This window comes from Betta splendens, chromosome 5, assembly GCF_900634795.4.
Source record: "Betta splendens chromosome 5, fBetSpl5.4, whole genome shotgun sequence".
Lineage (NCBI taxonomy): Eukaryota > Metazoa > Chordata > Actinopteri > Anabantiformes > Osphronemidae > Betta > Betta splendens.
In genome coordinates, this window is record NC_040885.2 from 9,992,488 (window position 1) to 10,009,848 (window position 17,361).

General features: G+C 48.2%; 1 protein-coding gene across 1 annotated transcript; it reads left to right on the forward strand.

The window, feature by feature from the left end:
* The first annotated feature begins 2,490 nt into the window (after positions 1-2,490).
* c1ql4b (complement component 1, q subcomponent-like 4b) lies at positions 2,491-16,034 on the forward strand. Its single transcript, XM_029150234.3, has 3 exons — positions 2,491-3,298; positions 3,705-5,153; positions 14,365-16,034. The coding sequence occupies exons 2-3, from the start codon at positions 4,605-4,607 to the stop codon at positions 14,542-14,544; spliced, it is 729 nt and encodes a 242-aa protein (XP_029006067.1). The 5' UTR covers positions 2,491-3,298; positions 3,705-4,604; the 3' UTR covers positions 14,545-16,034.
* Positions 16,035-17,361: the final 1,327 nt, after the last annotated feature.

Sequence of the window (17,361 nt, forward strand, 5' to 3'; positions counted from 1 at the left end):
AAACAGGTGCAACATGTGATCTTTTGTCAGATAAAATTCAAAAGGGAAGCTCAAGCATGTTCCCCTATAAACCTGGGCTTTAATTAACCACAGGAGCAAAATGATACAGTACAGACAAGGACATGATGTCATATATCACCATGAAGCAGAGGCAGAGACAGATATTATGGCTTCACAGCTTATATATTCATTGGCTTAGTTAATATTTCATAGGGCTCTAAAAACCTCATTCTCTCTAAATTGTCCTCCGTTCTTGGCAATAATAATTTAAAGGCAGGGAACCTCTGGGTGTGAGAGCCCACATGTAAATGATATGTGAGTGTGTGTGCGTATATACTGTATATATATGCATAGTCACAGTCACACGCCACATAAAGACTTGTAAACAAGCTGAGCCGGTTTAAAGGCACGATGCGAGCAGAGCAGACTGTAAATCCTCATCTTCACTTAAAGAGAAAATTATTTAGCTTTGACTGTTGATTTTCTCGCACAGACCACACGGTTTCCCACTTTCTGACAAGCCCTAGTTATTTTCTATCTCCAGATGCAAATGTGAGTGGAGGCGCGGCGTGTGCCTGAGGGCTCGGTGCGCTGACAGTGTGCATCCTGGGGAGTGATCTATTGATCCATATTCAATATCTGCTACGCTCTCCAGCTCAGGAAAGTTGGGAGATGAATAAATAAGGAGCACAACTGACAGTACATACAAGCGCACGCGTGTGTCAGCACCAGGCAGGAGGCCAAAATGGTTCCATTCACCGCTTTGATCCTAAATGTCCCCAGAAAACACGGATTTGTATAAAAGAGGAGCCAAATTAATGAATGACTTGTAGTAGTAGTTTATGTGCGTTGCAGATGTTCTGAATCTCTAATGTACAGGCCTGTTTCAGGCCACCGAACGCAACGGCAAAGAAACAGAGTCCAGAGTGAGAATTAATTATTTTATGACTGCTATGAACGCAAGGAGGCAGGAGAAAGAGACCGAGAGGAGGAGGAGGAGGAGGAGGAGGAGGAGGAGAGGAAGGGAGGATGTCAGTAGTGTTACATCTTTCATCTCTAATGAGGTCTGAAAGCTGCAGAAACATGGACGCTGACAACAAACCCAGAGATGGCCCCTCTCCTCCTTCTCCTCCTCCCTCCACCTCCTCCTTCCACCTCCTCCTTCCACTCTCCCCCTTCTCCTCCTCCTTCTTCCTCCACCTTCCTCCTCCTTCCACCTCCTCCTTCTCCTCCCCTCCTCCTTCCACCTCCTCCTTCTCCTCCCTCCACCTCCTCCTTCCACCTCCTCCTTCTCCTTCCACTCTCCTCCTTCTCCTCCTCCTTCGACTCTCCTCCTTTTCCTCCTCCTTCCAACCTCCTCCTTCCACCTCCTCCTTCTCCATCCACTCTCCTCCTTCTCCTCCTCCTCCCACCCCTCCTCTTCCCACCTCCTCCTTCCCTCCTCCTTCTCCTCCTCCCTCCACCTCCTCCTTCCACCTCCTCCTTCTCCTTCCACTCTCCTCCTTCTCCTCCTCCTTCGCCTCTCCTCCTTTTCCTCCTCCTTCCAACCTCCTCCTTCCCCTCCTCCTTCTCCTCCACTCTCCTCCTTCTCCTCCTCCTCCCACCCTCCTCTTTCCACCTCCTCCTTCCACCTCCTCCCTCCACCTCCTCCTTCCACTCTCCTCCTTCTCCTCCTCCTTCCACTCTCCTCCTTTTCCTCCTCCTTCCACCCTCCTCCTTCCACCTCCTCCTTCTCCTCCTCCTTCCACCTCCTCCTTCCCTCCTCCTTCCACCTCCTCCTTCTCCTTCCACTCTCCTCCTTCTCCTCCTCCTTCCCCTCCTCCTTCCACCTCCTCCTTCTCCTCCTCCTTCCTCTCCTCCTTCTCCTCCTCCTTCCACTCTCCTCCTTCCACTCCTCCTTCTCCTTCCACCTCCTCCTTCTCCTTCCACCCTCCTCCTTCCACCTCCTCCTTCCACCTCCTCCTTCTCCTCCTCCTTCCACTCTCCTCCTTCTCCTCCTCCTTCCACCTCCTCCTTCCACTCTCCTCCTTCTCCTCCTCCTTCCACCTCCTCCTTCTCCTTCCACTCTCCTCCTTCTCCTTCCACCTTCCTCCTTCCACCTCCACCTTCCACCTCCTCCTTCTCCTCCTCCTTCCACTCTCCTCCTTCTCCTCCTCCTTCCTTCACCCGCCCGTCCTTCTCCTTCCACTCATCCTCCTTCTGCCTCCTCCTTCCACTCCACCTCCTCCTTCTCCTCCCTCCTTCCACCCTCCTCCTTCCTCCTCCTCCTTCCACTCTCCTCCTTCTCCTCCTCCTTCCACCTCCTCCTTCTCCTCCTCCTTCCACTCTCCTCCTTCTCCTCCTCCTTCTCCTTCCACTCTCCTCCTTCTCCTTCCACCCTCCTCCTTCCACCTCCTCCTTCCACTCTCCTCCTTCTCCTCCTCCTTCTCCTCCTCCTTCTCCTCCTCCTTCCACTCTCCTCCTTCTCCTCCTCCTTCCACCTCCTTCATGCCGTGTGTCACTCTCTCGCAGCCCAGGTTTGGCACTCGCTCCTCAGCCTCGTCGCGCCTGCCGCTCCCCCTCCACCAGCTCCTCTTTCAGGCTCACTTCAGGATCTTTATTTGCTCAAGAAGGCTGCAGTGCCCCGATCTCAGGCCATCAGGGCCCCTCATAAAGGATTAACCACACAATCCCAAAGTGCTTTATGAGAGAAGTGACAAAAACCTGGCAGAAAACGAAATGCTCAATACTGAATACTCAATATTTGAACGAAAACGACAAGCTCTGATTAAACTATTAAACGGATGTAGTCGTTTGATTTGTGAAAAGGTCACACGCGGGATGGGACGGCGCTTCTTGGACGCGCGTGCGCGGGCGCGCGGGCGCGCGTGCGCGTGAGGGAGGGGGGGGGGAGCCGAAGGATGCAGATGCCGAGGAGAGACGAGCAGGACGGAAAATACAACAAGTGAGTGAACTGTTGCTTCGCAAATCAAGCGTCTCTGTAGCGGGAAACTCGGCAAAAGTAAGTCGTCGGAACATTTCGTTTGAGGAGCGGTTTCCAGCCTCGCGCTGTGACCTCGTTTCCCGCCTCGCCCGCTCTGGACGCCGCTGCTCCGGCGTCTTGGACGAGACGCCGCAAGTTTTTATTATTAGTGCGAGCGACTTTGCGGCGCAACTTCAGCCGACGGACGCGGCGGCGGAGGCGCTCCGTCGGTCTGTGGAGGGTTTCCCTCCGGTCCTGGACCAGTTCTCCCGCGGCGTTTTCCGTCCGAAGCCGCAGCCTGAAAAGCCACCGAGCAGCGTGTCCGTAAAGATGCTGGTAAGCTCGCCGCTTTTATTAGTTTCCTTTTAAAGTTTGGGCGTAAAATCCTTATTTTATTTAGTGTTGATTACAACAGGACGAGTGTTTAACATTGAAGTGTGCGTTTAAAATAAGAAAAAAAAAACAGGAGACCGCGTTTTATAATTTAAAAAAGTGTTTTTTATGTTTTGATATTGTTGCATATTGTTGTTTAGGCCTCTAGTACCATTAACTATGGACGTAGCTGGTTGGAATAGAATGTGTATTTCCGTTACTATAACGTTTTATTTGCCTTATATGAATTTAATTATCATAAATAATATAATAATATAATTTCTGTTACATTTTACGTTTAAATTAAACGTGCTTCGGGTTTGTTAGTCTATTTCTGCTTATTCTTTCTTCTTTTTCTTTTTCTTTCTAGACTGGTTTGATGTGATGTTGTGTTTTCTGCTTCATCCACGCTGCCTTTAAAGCGAGAGTTTACGCATCCAAAGCAATTTAGCCTGACCCTTCCTCAGAATCTGCCTTTTTATGACCTGTAACCAAATCTTTGCTGAGGGAGGAGGAGTAGACTGCGGAGATAAATCCGGTCCCGGCTCAACTAAACAATATGTGTGAGGACAAGCGTGAGCCCCTCAGCTAAAACACAAGCGAGGGCTGCGACGGCAGAGTGATCAGGTCTCTGGCTCTTCCTCCCTCGTTCCCGGACAGACCAGCAAAGCGCCCCTTCCCTGTATGTGGTGGGTGAGATGAACTCCACTGGGAATACTGTAGACCCCACCTGACAGCTCGCTGCCTGAACAAGTGAAAGCTTCTCACCGGAACTTCCACAACCACAGAGCTGCATGAAAAGAAAATCGGTTTCTTAAAATCCAACATCTCCCACAACGGCGCTCGCTGCTGGCAAAGACATTTCCAATATAGATGCCGTTTTTGCCTTAGACGTCGCGTTATCCTCAGACAAAGGTCAAAAGCCCTTAGACACAGTGAACCGCAGGAAATTGAAAAATATATGGATAGGAGACAAATGTGGTGAACATCAAGAAATGGAAAAGTCTCATCACTGTACTTGTTCTGACTTCTGATTTTCTCATAATTTGACCGTCCTACTTCTTGAATAGCCCCCAATTTATTCTCTTTACCTCAACAAATCACACATTTCTCCCCTTCAGCCTTCTCTATCCAGTAGCTAGTTTCCCACCCAGACTTCAGCCTGGCCGGCACAACCATTCCGGCCAAGGGGGAGGAGGACTTCCTCACGCTGGCCGCCTCCCGACTCAGCCGCAAGAAACGAGTCATCGGGGCTGGAGTCGGCGTGGCCATGGTCCTGGTCCTGCTGGTGGCCATTCCCTTATTGGTCCACACCACCAAAGGGGCAGGGTCTGGGGGAGGGGGAACGCACTACGAGATGCTCGGGAGCTGCAAGATGGTGTGTGACACTTTCACCCCCCCACAGGGAGAGCTGACGGTTGCCTCCCCTCAGCCCCCAGACTTTCCAAACCGGAGGGGCAAACAGGGCTTCAAAGGAGGCCCTGGACTTCCTGGTCCTCCAGGCCCTAAAGGGCCCCCCGGGCCACCTGGAGATCCGGGTAAACCGGGACCGCCCGGTCCACCAGGACCCGGACCTGGCGGCTACGGCTCATCCTTCTACAGTCCCAAAATTGCCTTCTATGCCGGCCTTCGGAAACAACACGAAGGCAGCGAAATACTGAAGTTTGATGACGTGGTGACCAATGTGGGGAACTACTATGAGCCCAGCACCGGCAAGTTCACGTGCCCTCTGCCTGGTATCTACTACTTCACCTACCACGTTCTGATGAGAGGAGGCGATGGGACCAGCATGTGGGCTGACCTGAAGAAGAACGGACAGGTGAGTGGGGGGGCAGGTGTGAGTCTGAAGCGTCTGAACCTGCACTGCTAGCCAACGAGTACTTGAGTTCAAACACAGTATCCAGGGATATTATGATGCAGCAGCCAAAGTACTGGTTGTGTACAATAATGCTGTGGTTTGCAATTTATTTTAGCAAAAACTAAATTAGTTTGTTGCTAAAAATGACTTTGAGCCTTTTCCTGCATCTTTTAGATGTCAAAAAAGTGCATCTTGATGCCAAGTAAAGGAGTGAGGTCAGTGTGTCAAGGAGAAAACCTGGAAGCACTGTGAGCGTGTGTTTAATGAATTCACTTTTGTTTATTGGCTGCACTGACAATTACTACGACCAAAGTAATAACAATCACAATCGATAATCAAACTCTGTGAAATAAAAACCACAGGCAGGAAAAAAAATCTAAAATGTTGCGTTTGGTTTGGAGAATATTTAGCATTTCGGTTCATCTTCATATTGGTACATCATCATAAATGTTACTTCGAGATATATCTGTGGTTTTTCACTGAAAAGTGATGCAGCCAGTGAAACGTATCGATGTGAAGTGAAAAACATCAAGTAAAGAAATGCATCTCAACGCCTGTAACAGCACAGTTTAGTCAGAAAACACAAGGACAAAGCAGAGAAAAAGGTAAAAAAGCCAAATTGCAATTAATTGTACAACTTGCAAATTAAGGCAGAGCAAGAGAGAGAGAGAAAGAGAGAGAGAGCGAGAGTGATAACCATGCGATCAAGAGGATAACAATCCCCCATGTCTCAGTGGAACAAAGCCAAAATTCAACAGCTGGCTACTGTCCTCTGAGGAACCCTGACTTTAACACTAATAAATAAACAAGCACAAACCCCTGTAAAAAGCCTTGAACGCTTCCATCTGGAGATCCGTGACAAGCTTGAAGTGCTAAGCCCTCAGTCTGCGGCGGAGCGCGGGTTCTGTGCTGCAGAACAGAAGACCGACGTCCTGGGGATTCCTGTAGCAGCGATGGCGGAGGAGAAGGAGGCGCGCTTCGCGTCGCTGCCGCCCGCGTCCGCGTCCGAGTCGGCTTCCTGTGCACATAACTCACACAGAGCGTGAACTGTTAGCGAGCCCAACGTCGCCCCGCTGAGCTGCCGCTGCGCTCAGTCTCCACATTAAAAGAGTGTAAATACAGTAAGTGAAGCAGCAGCTGGCACATCAAGCCTTTTCTGCTTATCACTGAACAAAAAGGCCAGTTTGCGGGTTTTCTGCAGCTTGTGAATATGAGCATTAACAACTGGAGATGAGTCTGATTCCCTGCTGACGGTAGTAACAGTACTGTTGACCTCCACGCGTCCCAAACCAGTGGGAGGCTGGAACAGCTGGGATTTACAGCTCAGAGTAAAAATAATGATAATACAAAAAAATGAGGTTGTGAAGTGAAAATAAAGGCCTCTAAACCCATTAAACTTAATCATGTCTAATTGGCGTTCCTGAACGGAGGAGGCAGCTGATAATTAGCACCACCTCAGGTCTGCAGCTTTACTGAAGAAGCGTTGAGGCACAGGTCTTACTGTACAATGAGTTTGTATGTGATACAGAGATGATTGATTGACACTTTCAAAATGAAAAAAATGATAACGTTACAAAACTTGTTGCACAAGCCCTGTGCTGCATTTATGGTAGAAGTGGTGTTCTGTCACTACACTGGACTATTCCACTGTTGCTGCCATGACCCCGTGTACATTTAATTTGTGCCTCAGCTTAAATTAAAAGTATGAAATAAAATAATTAAGAATTGCTGTTTGCACAGGATATTTAGTTTGACCACGCAGAAGAAAAGCAAGGACGCCTGAACGCTGAAGCGTAGCCAGCTGAATTATTATGGACATGATGGACAGTTGCTGTCATGAATGTTACATTGGATGTGTTTAATTATATATAAAATGTACTAAGTCATAAAGGATTTCATTAACATATTTCCTGGGCTTTGCCTCACATAATGTATATCACAAAAACTATTATAAGTGTTTTACTTAAATAATTTGTGAATTTGAGCTTTTGGGGTCAGTCCCTTCAGCAAAGATACAGATGAAGAGAAGATGAAGGCAAACGAGCTGTTGCCCGGGCAACTTTAGCCTGGACGTCCTTGTCTTTGTATGAATGTGTGATACTGGCACAGCCCTGAGCCAAACAGGGAGTCAGACTCAGGCACCTCTGCATCAAACCTGTCGACGCATGTGATGTGCCGGTAGTGAATACACTGTACACCAGGTGTATTCTGGAGTCTCTCTTTGCTTAACATTCCATCTTTATTTCATATTTTGCTATAATAGAATTAAAAGAAACTAATGCTCCGTTTTGGTAAACTGGTATAAATCATGACTGAACTGATGCCACACTGTGCTCTCTGGCTGTGGAACCCCATCAAATTAATGGCCGAAATGTTCTCGATGACTCGGTTGTTCCACATTTTGCCACTGGAGGATAGTTTATTAGAAAACAACAAAATATGACGGATGTCCGAGCTCAGCGTCAGATCATCCGCCGCTGAGGATGTTTCCTGCCTCACATCGTCTCACTCTGGGTCAAATTTAGCTCCGATCCGTTCGGACTTTTTTTTTCCCAGATGCGCTGCTGTGCACCAAACACACACATCATTATGTAGCAGGTTTTTAATCTGACTGAACAAGTCCATGAAAATTGTTATTCCCCGTTTGATGGGATGTGCATAAATGCCAGATATAATTGGGAGACTGGTTTGTTGCGTGCCTTCGCAGACATTGTCATTCCTGTCTTGTCGTGCTGTTAAATCTTTCATAGCTTTTAGATGAGCTCTTGTCCCCTCCACCTGTGCCCCTCCTTTAACACACACACACACACACACACACACACACACACACACACACACACACACACACACACACACACACACACAGGCTTCACACCTTCACCGTCTTCACTGGATATTGACTGCTTCCCCATTAATTATCTTTTCCACCAACTAAATTATTTAATCCAATTCAGTCCTGATCTTGCCCTCACGGTTTCATTGCACCCAGTGTTTTTTCCCTCTGAATAGACAAGTGCTCTTGTAGCTGAGCGATCCAGCTGTAGGTCAGCCACAAAAACCTTGAGGGTGATACTGATAAAGTTGGTAGACTTTGTTAGCATTGTAGGAGGCCTGTTTATTAGTTCATGTTAAGACATCAGTCATAATCGCTGACACATTTAGATTTAACATTAATATCTTGGCGTCACCTGCAGATAAATGTCAGTAGAAATGATAAAATGGCAGATTGTGTGTTTGGCTGCGTCGCAACTGGAGCTGGTGCTCAGAGAAAAGTTGCGTGTTCGCTGTCAGAGCGCGGCGCGCGGCGTTGATCGATGCCGCGTCAACGGGAGCCGAGTATGAGACGCGTCCTGGGGAGAGATCAGTGCAGACGCAGCCAGGACACAGACGAGCGGCTGACAGCGACTGGGGGGGGGCGCACGCTCCCCGGGTGAGAGGGGGGGAGGAGGTGACGCACAGCCACAGTGGATGATCAGACGTGTAAATAACACGCGGGCGTCGGACGAGGCCGATGCTGCCAGCTGATCGGCCCCCAGCGAAACCTGGAGCTGCAAACGTACAGGGTGTTTGCAGACGGGAATGACCCAATGAAAGGGATTCTCTCCAACGCCCGTGTCCCATAACTCATCCAGAGATTGGTGTTGAGGTAGATGACCTTTTCAATGGATATATAATTCACCACCAATATGTACTTTGCCCTTTCCGGTGATGAGCATGGAGTGGGAGTATGAATATTTATAGCGGGTCCAGTATGGATGGATTTGGTTTGGTCACTTGGCCGGTCCAGTGCCCACGTACGCTGACGTCTCAGCATCTCATGCGTGGACCCGCGGCGACCTCGTTATGTGGCAGCGGCGCCGGGTTCCATCCAGCGTGCGGTGGAGGAAGCGGCGTCTTATTAGAGCTCGGGGAAATGTTTCGAGACGCGGCTCGGCCTTAACAATGTAAGGTGTGAAAGCTCGGGTTCATTTGGAAGCGCGGGGTCGCGCTCTGGATTAGCGGCGTCGTGTTAGAACAACGGACCTGCGGGTGGAGGCGGTCCGTCTGCAAACAGCAACCTGCAGCCTGACCCTCTCCACTGTATTTACCCAACCCTTAACGCAGCGCGCCTGTGCCAGCAACTAAGAACCGCCACTTAATAACATAATTAAATAGTCCGTTTGAACGCTGCTGTAATGACAAGTCTGGACTCAATTAAGAGAAGGCAGCGGCTCGTCTAGGCGAGGTGGCCGCGACGTCGCCGCAGCGAGAGGTGGGAGCTGCTAATTACGGTTTGTCGGACAAGGTGTCAATATGGGCCCTGTGCGGCGCTTCATTAGACCCCCTCAAACGGGTTTCCTCTGGGCATTTTTGGAGCCTCGTGTCCACGTCTGCTGTGTGGGGGAGATGACAGAACTGTACCAAAATAGCCAACCATTTATTAATACGGGCGTCCACTGCTGAGCGGAGGAAGGAACGAGTAGAGCAGCAGAAAGCTTTGGTCCAACAGCAGCTTTTATCAGCTCCATCCCATAGACCTGAACTCAAGAACATTAGGAAAACCCATGAAATTATACTTCAGTGTGTATCACGGATCTATTTACTCACATCTTGTCAGCCCTCAGTGCGTTTCTATGTTGGTGGAATGACTGTATTTACAGTATTTACTTTCAGTGCATTGCATCATTTCAGTGCCAGACAACACGGCCTGACAATAAAACCTCCAGAATAAAAGTCTGTCCTCCAGTGGAGAGCGAAGCCACGCTGCGCGGCGTGTCCTGGTCATCGCTCGTTGTCTGCCGTCACACACACACACACACACACACACACACACACACACACACACACACACACACACACACACACACACATCTGCCTGTGTGGTGCAGCAATAATGGCTGAGGCCATTATATTCTGCTCGTTGCTGCGTCTGGTCACGCCTTTGTTGTGCTTTGTTTTTGCCTCCCCGTTACACAATCATTCCTCCACATGAAGGAAACGGGATTGTGTTTGTTTCCCCGTTTTAAATCATCTGAAGGAACTCTATGAACACCGGATAATAAGACGTGGTGTGTTGAGACGAAACACACGTTAGCTTCTGACCTGCGGCACAGACTTTCTGTAATGACGGAATGCTGAGCAGTTGTTGTTTGCGGCACACGCTGTAGGTGCATGTGTGCACACCTTGAACACGTCAAAGCGTGGCTTTATATGAGCCAGACAACAATGTGTCATAAAGGGACAGCATAATCTGACTTGCTTTGCCACTACAGCATCCACAGCCCATTTATATCCAATTAAGGCATCGCTTCTGCCCTCAAAGGTTTCAGTCTAGAGCCAATTAAAGCCTTTTTTAATCAACATCTTGACACCTGGGCTCTTGAGAGTCATGGCGAAATATTAGCATTTAGTATGCCAATTAGTGTGTGAGTCTGCGGTGCAGGAGAAGGGCTACACCTTGACCTGCGTAACGGAACCAGGATATCTCGGGCCGGTGCACTTGGATGGAGGCAGAGAGCAGCTTGTACAAAAAGGGCCATTTCAATTGCCCTTCCTCTCTGTCCCAGTTCACCTTTAGAGCTCCCTCAGGCAAGTTTAAGAGACCCCGTCTCAATCTCCTCGCTGTGCTCTGAGAGGTCTGTACATCACGCTGAATGAATCCTGTCAGTTTTATTACCAGAGGATCAAGGCGTCGCTGTGAAACAAAACAAATCTGAAAAAATAACCTGCTACACAGACAGCCCCCTCCCCAAGCTCATTTATAGCCCTCCCAGCTCTGAAATAGGCATGCTTCATCAGTTTGTTACCCAGCAGCTCCCTCCCCATCACTCAAATCCCTCTCAACTTTGACTCCCTTCACTGGAATCCTGTGCTTAGACTGTTAAAGTGCGCGCGGCTGCTCGCTCGTCTCCAAATCCTTATCTGAATTTTTGCATTCGAACTGTCTTTTTCACAACATATCGTTCCTTTCTCCTCACACCATGTCCTCCTTCTGTCAGTTTGATATTGTGCCTCTCTCTCTACATACACACATGTATGTAGAGAGAGAGGCACAATATCTTTATATATAAGTAAATTACTGAATCACTGTTGAGAATGTAGATTTTATTGAGCAACACCATCAGTGAATCTTTTTTCGTGCTGTTCCTTCACTCTCCCTGTCTCCCCCTCCGCATTTAATGTTGCCCCCCTAATGGGAAGTGGAGGCAGTGTAATCTCCTCTATTGTCCCGGGGGTCTCCCTTCTCCCCACAAGCAGCAGATCAAGTCAGAACAGCGTTGGACAAACAGACAGAAATTCACTCCCTTGTCGCTATCAATCTCCGCTGCTGTTGACAATAATCCTGATTTGCCTTTCCCCCCCTTGTTTTCGCTCCCAAAGCCTCAGTGCTTCCTGCCCACTTTAAGAAAACAAGGTTTCACGGTGATTGTTACTGACAGCTGAACCTGCAGATTCATCTGTGCATTCAGTGTCAGACCACTGCTGTGTTAACGGCTCAGCCTGGTCCAGTATTTTCCATAGTGGCGGAAGAAGCTCCTGAAATGAAGGTCTGCTATAGTCAAACAGAATCAGAATGCTCAGGTCATATATGAGTTTTCCTTAAACCCTCAGACTACTAAACATAATTATTACTTATTGTTTCTTAATTATTTCTTGTGTATCTAGTAACTTTACCAACATTATATCTAAATAAAGTAGATTGGAAATCACACATATCATCAGTTTACTGTGAAGTATAGTAACTACTAACAGGGCTCAAACATTGAAACATGCTCGACATATGTTCCAGTTCTTGTTTCCAATTTACAGAGAACGACTTTAATTTATGATTATGCTCTATTTTACTGTAGGAATAAATAATAAATAATAATCATAGACGTGATACTTTTTAAATGTCACCCTCTTAAAAATATGTGCATTTAATGTATAAAATATAAAACTTGTCCACTGGGTCACTGCAACCATGAATTAATCATAAACATAACACATTAAATGTCAGTTTCTCCACTGTCTGAGTAAGTAATCCTAGTATTTATCTCGTAAGGAAGTCAGCCATAAAAAGCCATAAATAACATTGTGTCCTTTGGGCTGGTAAATATAATTAGCTGATGTTCATGTTTAAAAAGGCATTTTCAATTAGGTGGTGTGAATATCAGTGCTGCACCTTCTGTGAAAACAGACGCAGCAGCCAGCGTGTAATAACAAAATAAGGCTTATGATACTGTTATCCGTGCAATTAGAGGGGTAGGAGGGTTTAGAGCAGCGACTTACGGCAGCCTGTCAGCCTCCAACTCCGAGGAAATTACTGTCAGGTGAATCCCACCGTTCAGCCATGTAGACAGATGCTGGATGTACAAGATGTCAGAATCTCTTTACTATTATATTCCTCCTAAAACCTATCAGGTCTCCTCAGGGGAGCTGTTCAGTCCCGTAAGAGCAAAGCAGTCAGTGTAAAGTAACAGGACGTCTCGTGCGCAGCGAGGTTTTCACTTGAGATTTGTAAAAACAAAAAGGAAGGCGAGGCGCTCCCATCCAGATGTGGAGGGCGGGTGATGAGCGCGCGTGTGTGTGTGTGTGTGTGTGTGTGTGTGTGTGTGTGTGTGTGCGTGTGTGCGTGATGTGGGGACGTGCGTGTGTAGGATCGCGTCCCGGCCTCCTGCTAGTATTTCATGGGCCCATTTGACCACCGTGGCCTGTTCTGTGCCCCCATTTATTGTGATTGTATGGAGTTATCGAGGAGTCGGACCTATTAGGCCGGGAGCTGCCACGGCTGTCCAGCTACCAATTACTGCAGCCTGCAGCCGCGTATAGCCTGTCCTGACGCATCTGTAGGTAGGGGAGGCGAGGTGAGGAAAGCATGCGTGGGGGGGGGTGATTGGGTGGTGGGGGTGGGGGCGGTCCTCAGGAGACCTGCCACAGCAGCGCGCCGTTAATCAATCTGATTTAGACCGGACAGGGACACACTTAGTCGCCGCTCCCACCAACACTGCCGCGGTGGGGCAGAGAGAGCGCGCGCGTGACCTGCATCCGGCTCCGGCGTAAGGACACAAAAAGATGGATAGACGGAGGCGGAATGAAGAGACAGAGACGGGGTGGCGAATGGGAGACGGATGATGGAAGAGGCCTGAGGTGCAGAGGCACAGACAACAATTAATGGAGCGATGTGAGCGGAATTAAAACGGGAGGAAATGTATTGATTCATTTCTGTCTTAAGGAGGGGAATAAAAATGCTCACCTTCTCTGCATGGACGACACACAGATAAATACTCAGCCAAATGGATGAAATGTAAAAAAAGGAAGGCTCCATTGCTCCAAGAAGGATGAGGGGAAGCGGGTAGTTTAGGCTGATTTGATTTGTTTTAGCGATCAGTGGGGAGTCAGAGAAGCTCGATCAGCGGAGATGACGGACCACGGCCCTAGTTGGACCCAGACCCAGCGGCAGACAGGGACGAGTGAGGGTCCCGTATTAGCATTCATTAATATGTATGCTCTTGTGTACTTTATATTCCACTATTAAATGGATTGTCTGCTTGAATAGTTGGTTACTTACCCCATGAAGGTGCCATTTATTATCAGCAGATTGGCTTAGTGGGTACAAAACACGAATACTTGGAACGAGTCGACTAGAAATGACTCATTGCATCATAATTTGAAATTATTTTACAAACGGTGCAAATACCAGCAGGTCCATTCGATCTTTAGAACCGACAAGACGCGATTCAAATAACGGCCAAAGTCACCAAACTGCTCGGCTTCTCCTCCACCATCCGTGTACCGGTTGTAGTAATCCTGATGGTCCTCCTCCCTGCAACAGGTGGATCAGGAGTGTGAGCCGCGATCCTCTGGGAAAGTAAAAAAAAGGTCAGAAAGGCTGCGCTCTCAGATGGAAGTTTGAGGCCAAAGATCAGTGCACATCTCATCTATCTGCCCAGTGGACAGGAAGGCATCTGTACTGATGACATTACACTAAAACCACGGAATGAAACAGGAACTCTTGTACTGTAGCATCCTGAAGGTGACAAATACCAACCAGCCTATAATTAAAAGCAATTCATACACACGTACATTAAGTAATAAGCCAGTAATGGAGGTAGTGGGACCATAGACTCCATTAAATCAGAAGCATCAACCATCCTTCTTCCTCACGTTCCATCAATGCAGCCTGTGAATCTGTCCCTTGTCTCCATCTCAGGTGAGAGCCAGCGCCATCGCACAGGACGCCGACCAGAACTACGACTACGCCTCCAACAGCGTCATCCTGCACCTGGACGTGGGCGACGAGGTCTGCGTGCAGCTGGACGGGGGCAAAGTTCACGGGGGAAACACCAACAAATACAGCACCTTCTCCGGCTTCCTCATCTACCCCGACTGACTGCACCCCCCGCCCACCGCCCCCCGGCCCCCCGCCCCCCCGGCCCCCGGCCCCTGGGCCTCGGGCCTCGGCGCCGGCAGCCGGGCCAGCGCTTCCCTCCCCTCGACATCTAACGTGTACTTTCTCATTTGCTGTGTAGTCAACGTCGAGCAACACGACCGCGGTTTACGGACAGGGCTTGAGGGGAATTTGTGTCAAAATGAATTATACAGCGTGTGTGTGTTAGCATCTAGCAGTTAGCAGCCGTCACTGACGCACACACTGTGCAGCCACAAGTCTGTTCCATGTACAGCGTGCAGGCGGTGACTGCAATGATCTGTGAATGTAGACCGTAAACACATACGCTGATCATAATTCAGTTCACACACACACACACACACACACACACACACACACACACACACACACACACACACACACACACACACACACACACACAGCGTATCGATACTGGGCTTTAGCTGTAAGACTCTGCCCGAGCCGGAGCTTACGACAGCGTCTCATCAGGTCCTGCTAACGAGCTGACGTCTCCTCTGCAGCGTCCACTGTCTGCTGCACGGATAGGACTTAGAAGTAGTTGGACGTTTACAGAAACACGTTTGGTATTCTACATGCACAGCTGCCCAGTCAAAGGGGACGTCAGGGAGCGGAGGCAGCTCCCGGGACTCTGACCCAGCTCCCTACGAAGCCGACGCCGAAGCCCATTTACAAAAATGTGGAATTGTTCCTTGAATTTAACTGTGAATGTTTTTGAAATGCAGGTGAATGTTGTTGACGTGTCACTGCCATATCATAGGTTTTCTGTGCCTTACACTATCTACCGTCCTTTTTACGTTCCGTGCATGAGACAGTTCCTGTCTACGAAGCCAGGTTCTGGTGGACGGACTGCTCCGTGTGATGCAGAACGGACCCAACATGGGACGTCCACGCACAATGTTAAGGAATGAAGGGAGGAAAACGCTTTTGTATGTGAGAGGAGACAACCCGCCGCTGTAAATAAAACAAGAGAAGAAGAGACGGGTTCCGTCTGCACCTCTGCAAACCTATAACAGAAGCATGTCAGTCGTGTTCACACTGTTCATCTGGAGAAATATGTTTATATAAACAAATTCTAATTTTTCCTTTTGAAATTATACTCTATCTATTGTAATGTTAGAACGAGAGAGAAACTGATCTGCGTGTTGAAACATGTGGCACAGATCTAAACGTGTGACCTGATGAGGTCTGGGCGCCGGCTTTCGGATCATGTGGACATTTTTGTGCTGTGTTTTAAAAAGAACCCGTCCTGACGTCGTATATTATACACGGACGTCCCCTCCGCGTGGCTTCACATAACCTCCGATGCCGTTGCCGTCGCTCACCAGCCGTGTGGAGTCATTGTTGTCACTGTACTTTGCAAGCCGACTTGTGTGTATTTGTTGTGTATGAAATCAACCTATGTTTTTCTCTGCTCTTAAAGATTGTGGAACCCAATAAAAAAGAAGCCAGGATCCTGCTGCTGTCACTGAGTCATAGTTTAGGCACGTTTTTTTGACACCTGTAGGTTTTATGGTCAATTTTGAGCAGTTTAATGTCAAAGCCATCAGCACCGTCCACCATAGAAAATGCTGCTCATCACTGAGGCTTGGCAGAAGTGTCATCTGTGCAACAAAGAATGTTGAGTGACTTTGAGATCATCTCTCAGTTTCAATAAAATAGTCCCTAATTAATGTTTTTAAATCCAGCTTCAGGAGAGAGATGAATAGAAATGCTAATTAAACAGATACTTAATAAGATGAATTAATTAGAGCTACAGCCGCCTGTTTGAATGTAGGTTCTCCATTAGAGGACTTGTTTTTACAGTAGAAAATTCAGTAAAGAGGATGAATCACTGGCTGACGGGCGTTCTCACCTCGCCAGAATAGAAGCAAGCAAATGGAGCTTTAATTAAATGTGAGGGGTGACACTATTCTGGATGGGAAGGTTGGCGCTACTGCATGTGCAGACCAGAGGTTTGGGAGACGCCGGACCGGGTGGAATGAGAGGGTTTGTATGTGAGCTTTGTGTCTCGCCCTCTGAGTCCCAGCGCTCCTTCCTCAGACCATTCCAGTGTTAGTCCAGCGTCCACGTTAATTGGACAGGGAGACAGGGCTGAGGAGGGAAGCGTTCAGCCCCATTAGCAATCCCCCTGTGGAGGGCTGAGCCTAGAGGATCACAGAATCACAAATAGCAGGATTAAAATAATCAATAGGCTTCACTCTCGCACCTTCAACGAGATGGGCTGGCCACGCACACACACACCCGCAGTTACACAAGCAAACACAAACACACAGACTGAAGAAAACTAGTTCAGGGAGCGCTACTCTCACCGGTGTTGTCTGTGGTCTTTCACAAATTAGCCAGGGTCATGTAAGATTCACACAACACACACACACACACACACACACACACACACACACACACACACACACACACACACACACACACACACACACACACACACACACACACACACACACACACACCTACTCTCTGCTGTTAATGAAGGTTAATTTGAGCCTCTGACAGAATGAGGACCAGTAAAAAGGTCAGAGACATGACACCGGTCTGAAACTGCAGTTATTTCTGCACTTTCATCTCTTATCTTATATAAAAGGCTATTTATGTAAACTATAATAAAGTGAAAACTAGATTGCTTTCTATTACATTTTAAATTTTAAGTCAAAATCAAACTTTCCCCGCATTTTGCACGTCAGTCAACTGTGCAGACGTTATTGATAAAAGCATAATGAGACAGTGGGACAAGACATGTGTCACTCTTCTGAATCTGCTGTCAAT

Coding starts and splice junctions, on each gene's coding strand:
- c1ql4b (XM_029150234.3), top strand. CDS start 4,605: ATGGTCCTGGTCCTGCTGGTGGCCATTCCCTTATTGGTCCACACCACC. Junction 5,154..14,364: donor ACCTGAAGAAGAACGGACAG/GTGAGTGGGGGG, acceptor TCTCCATCTCAG/GTGAGAGCCAGCGCCATCGC.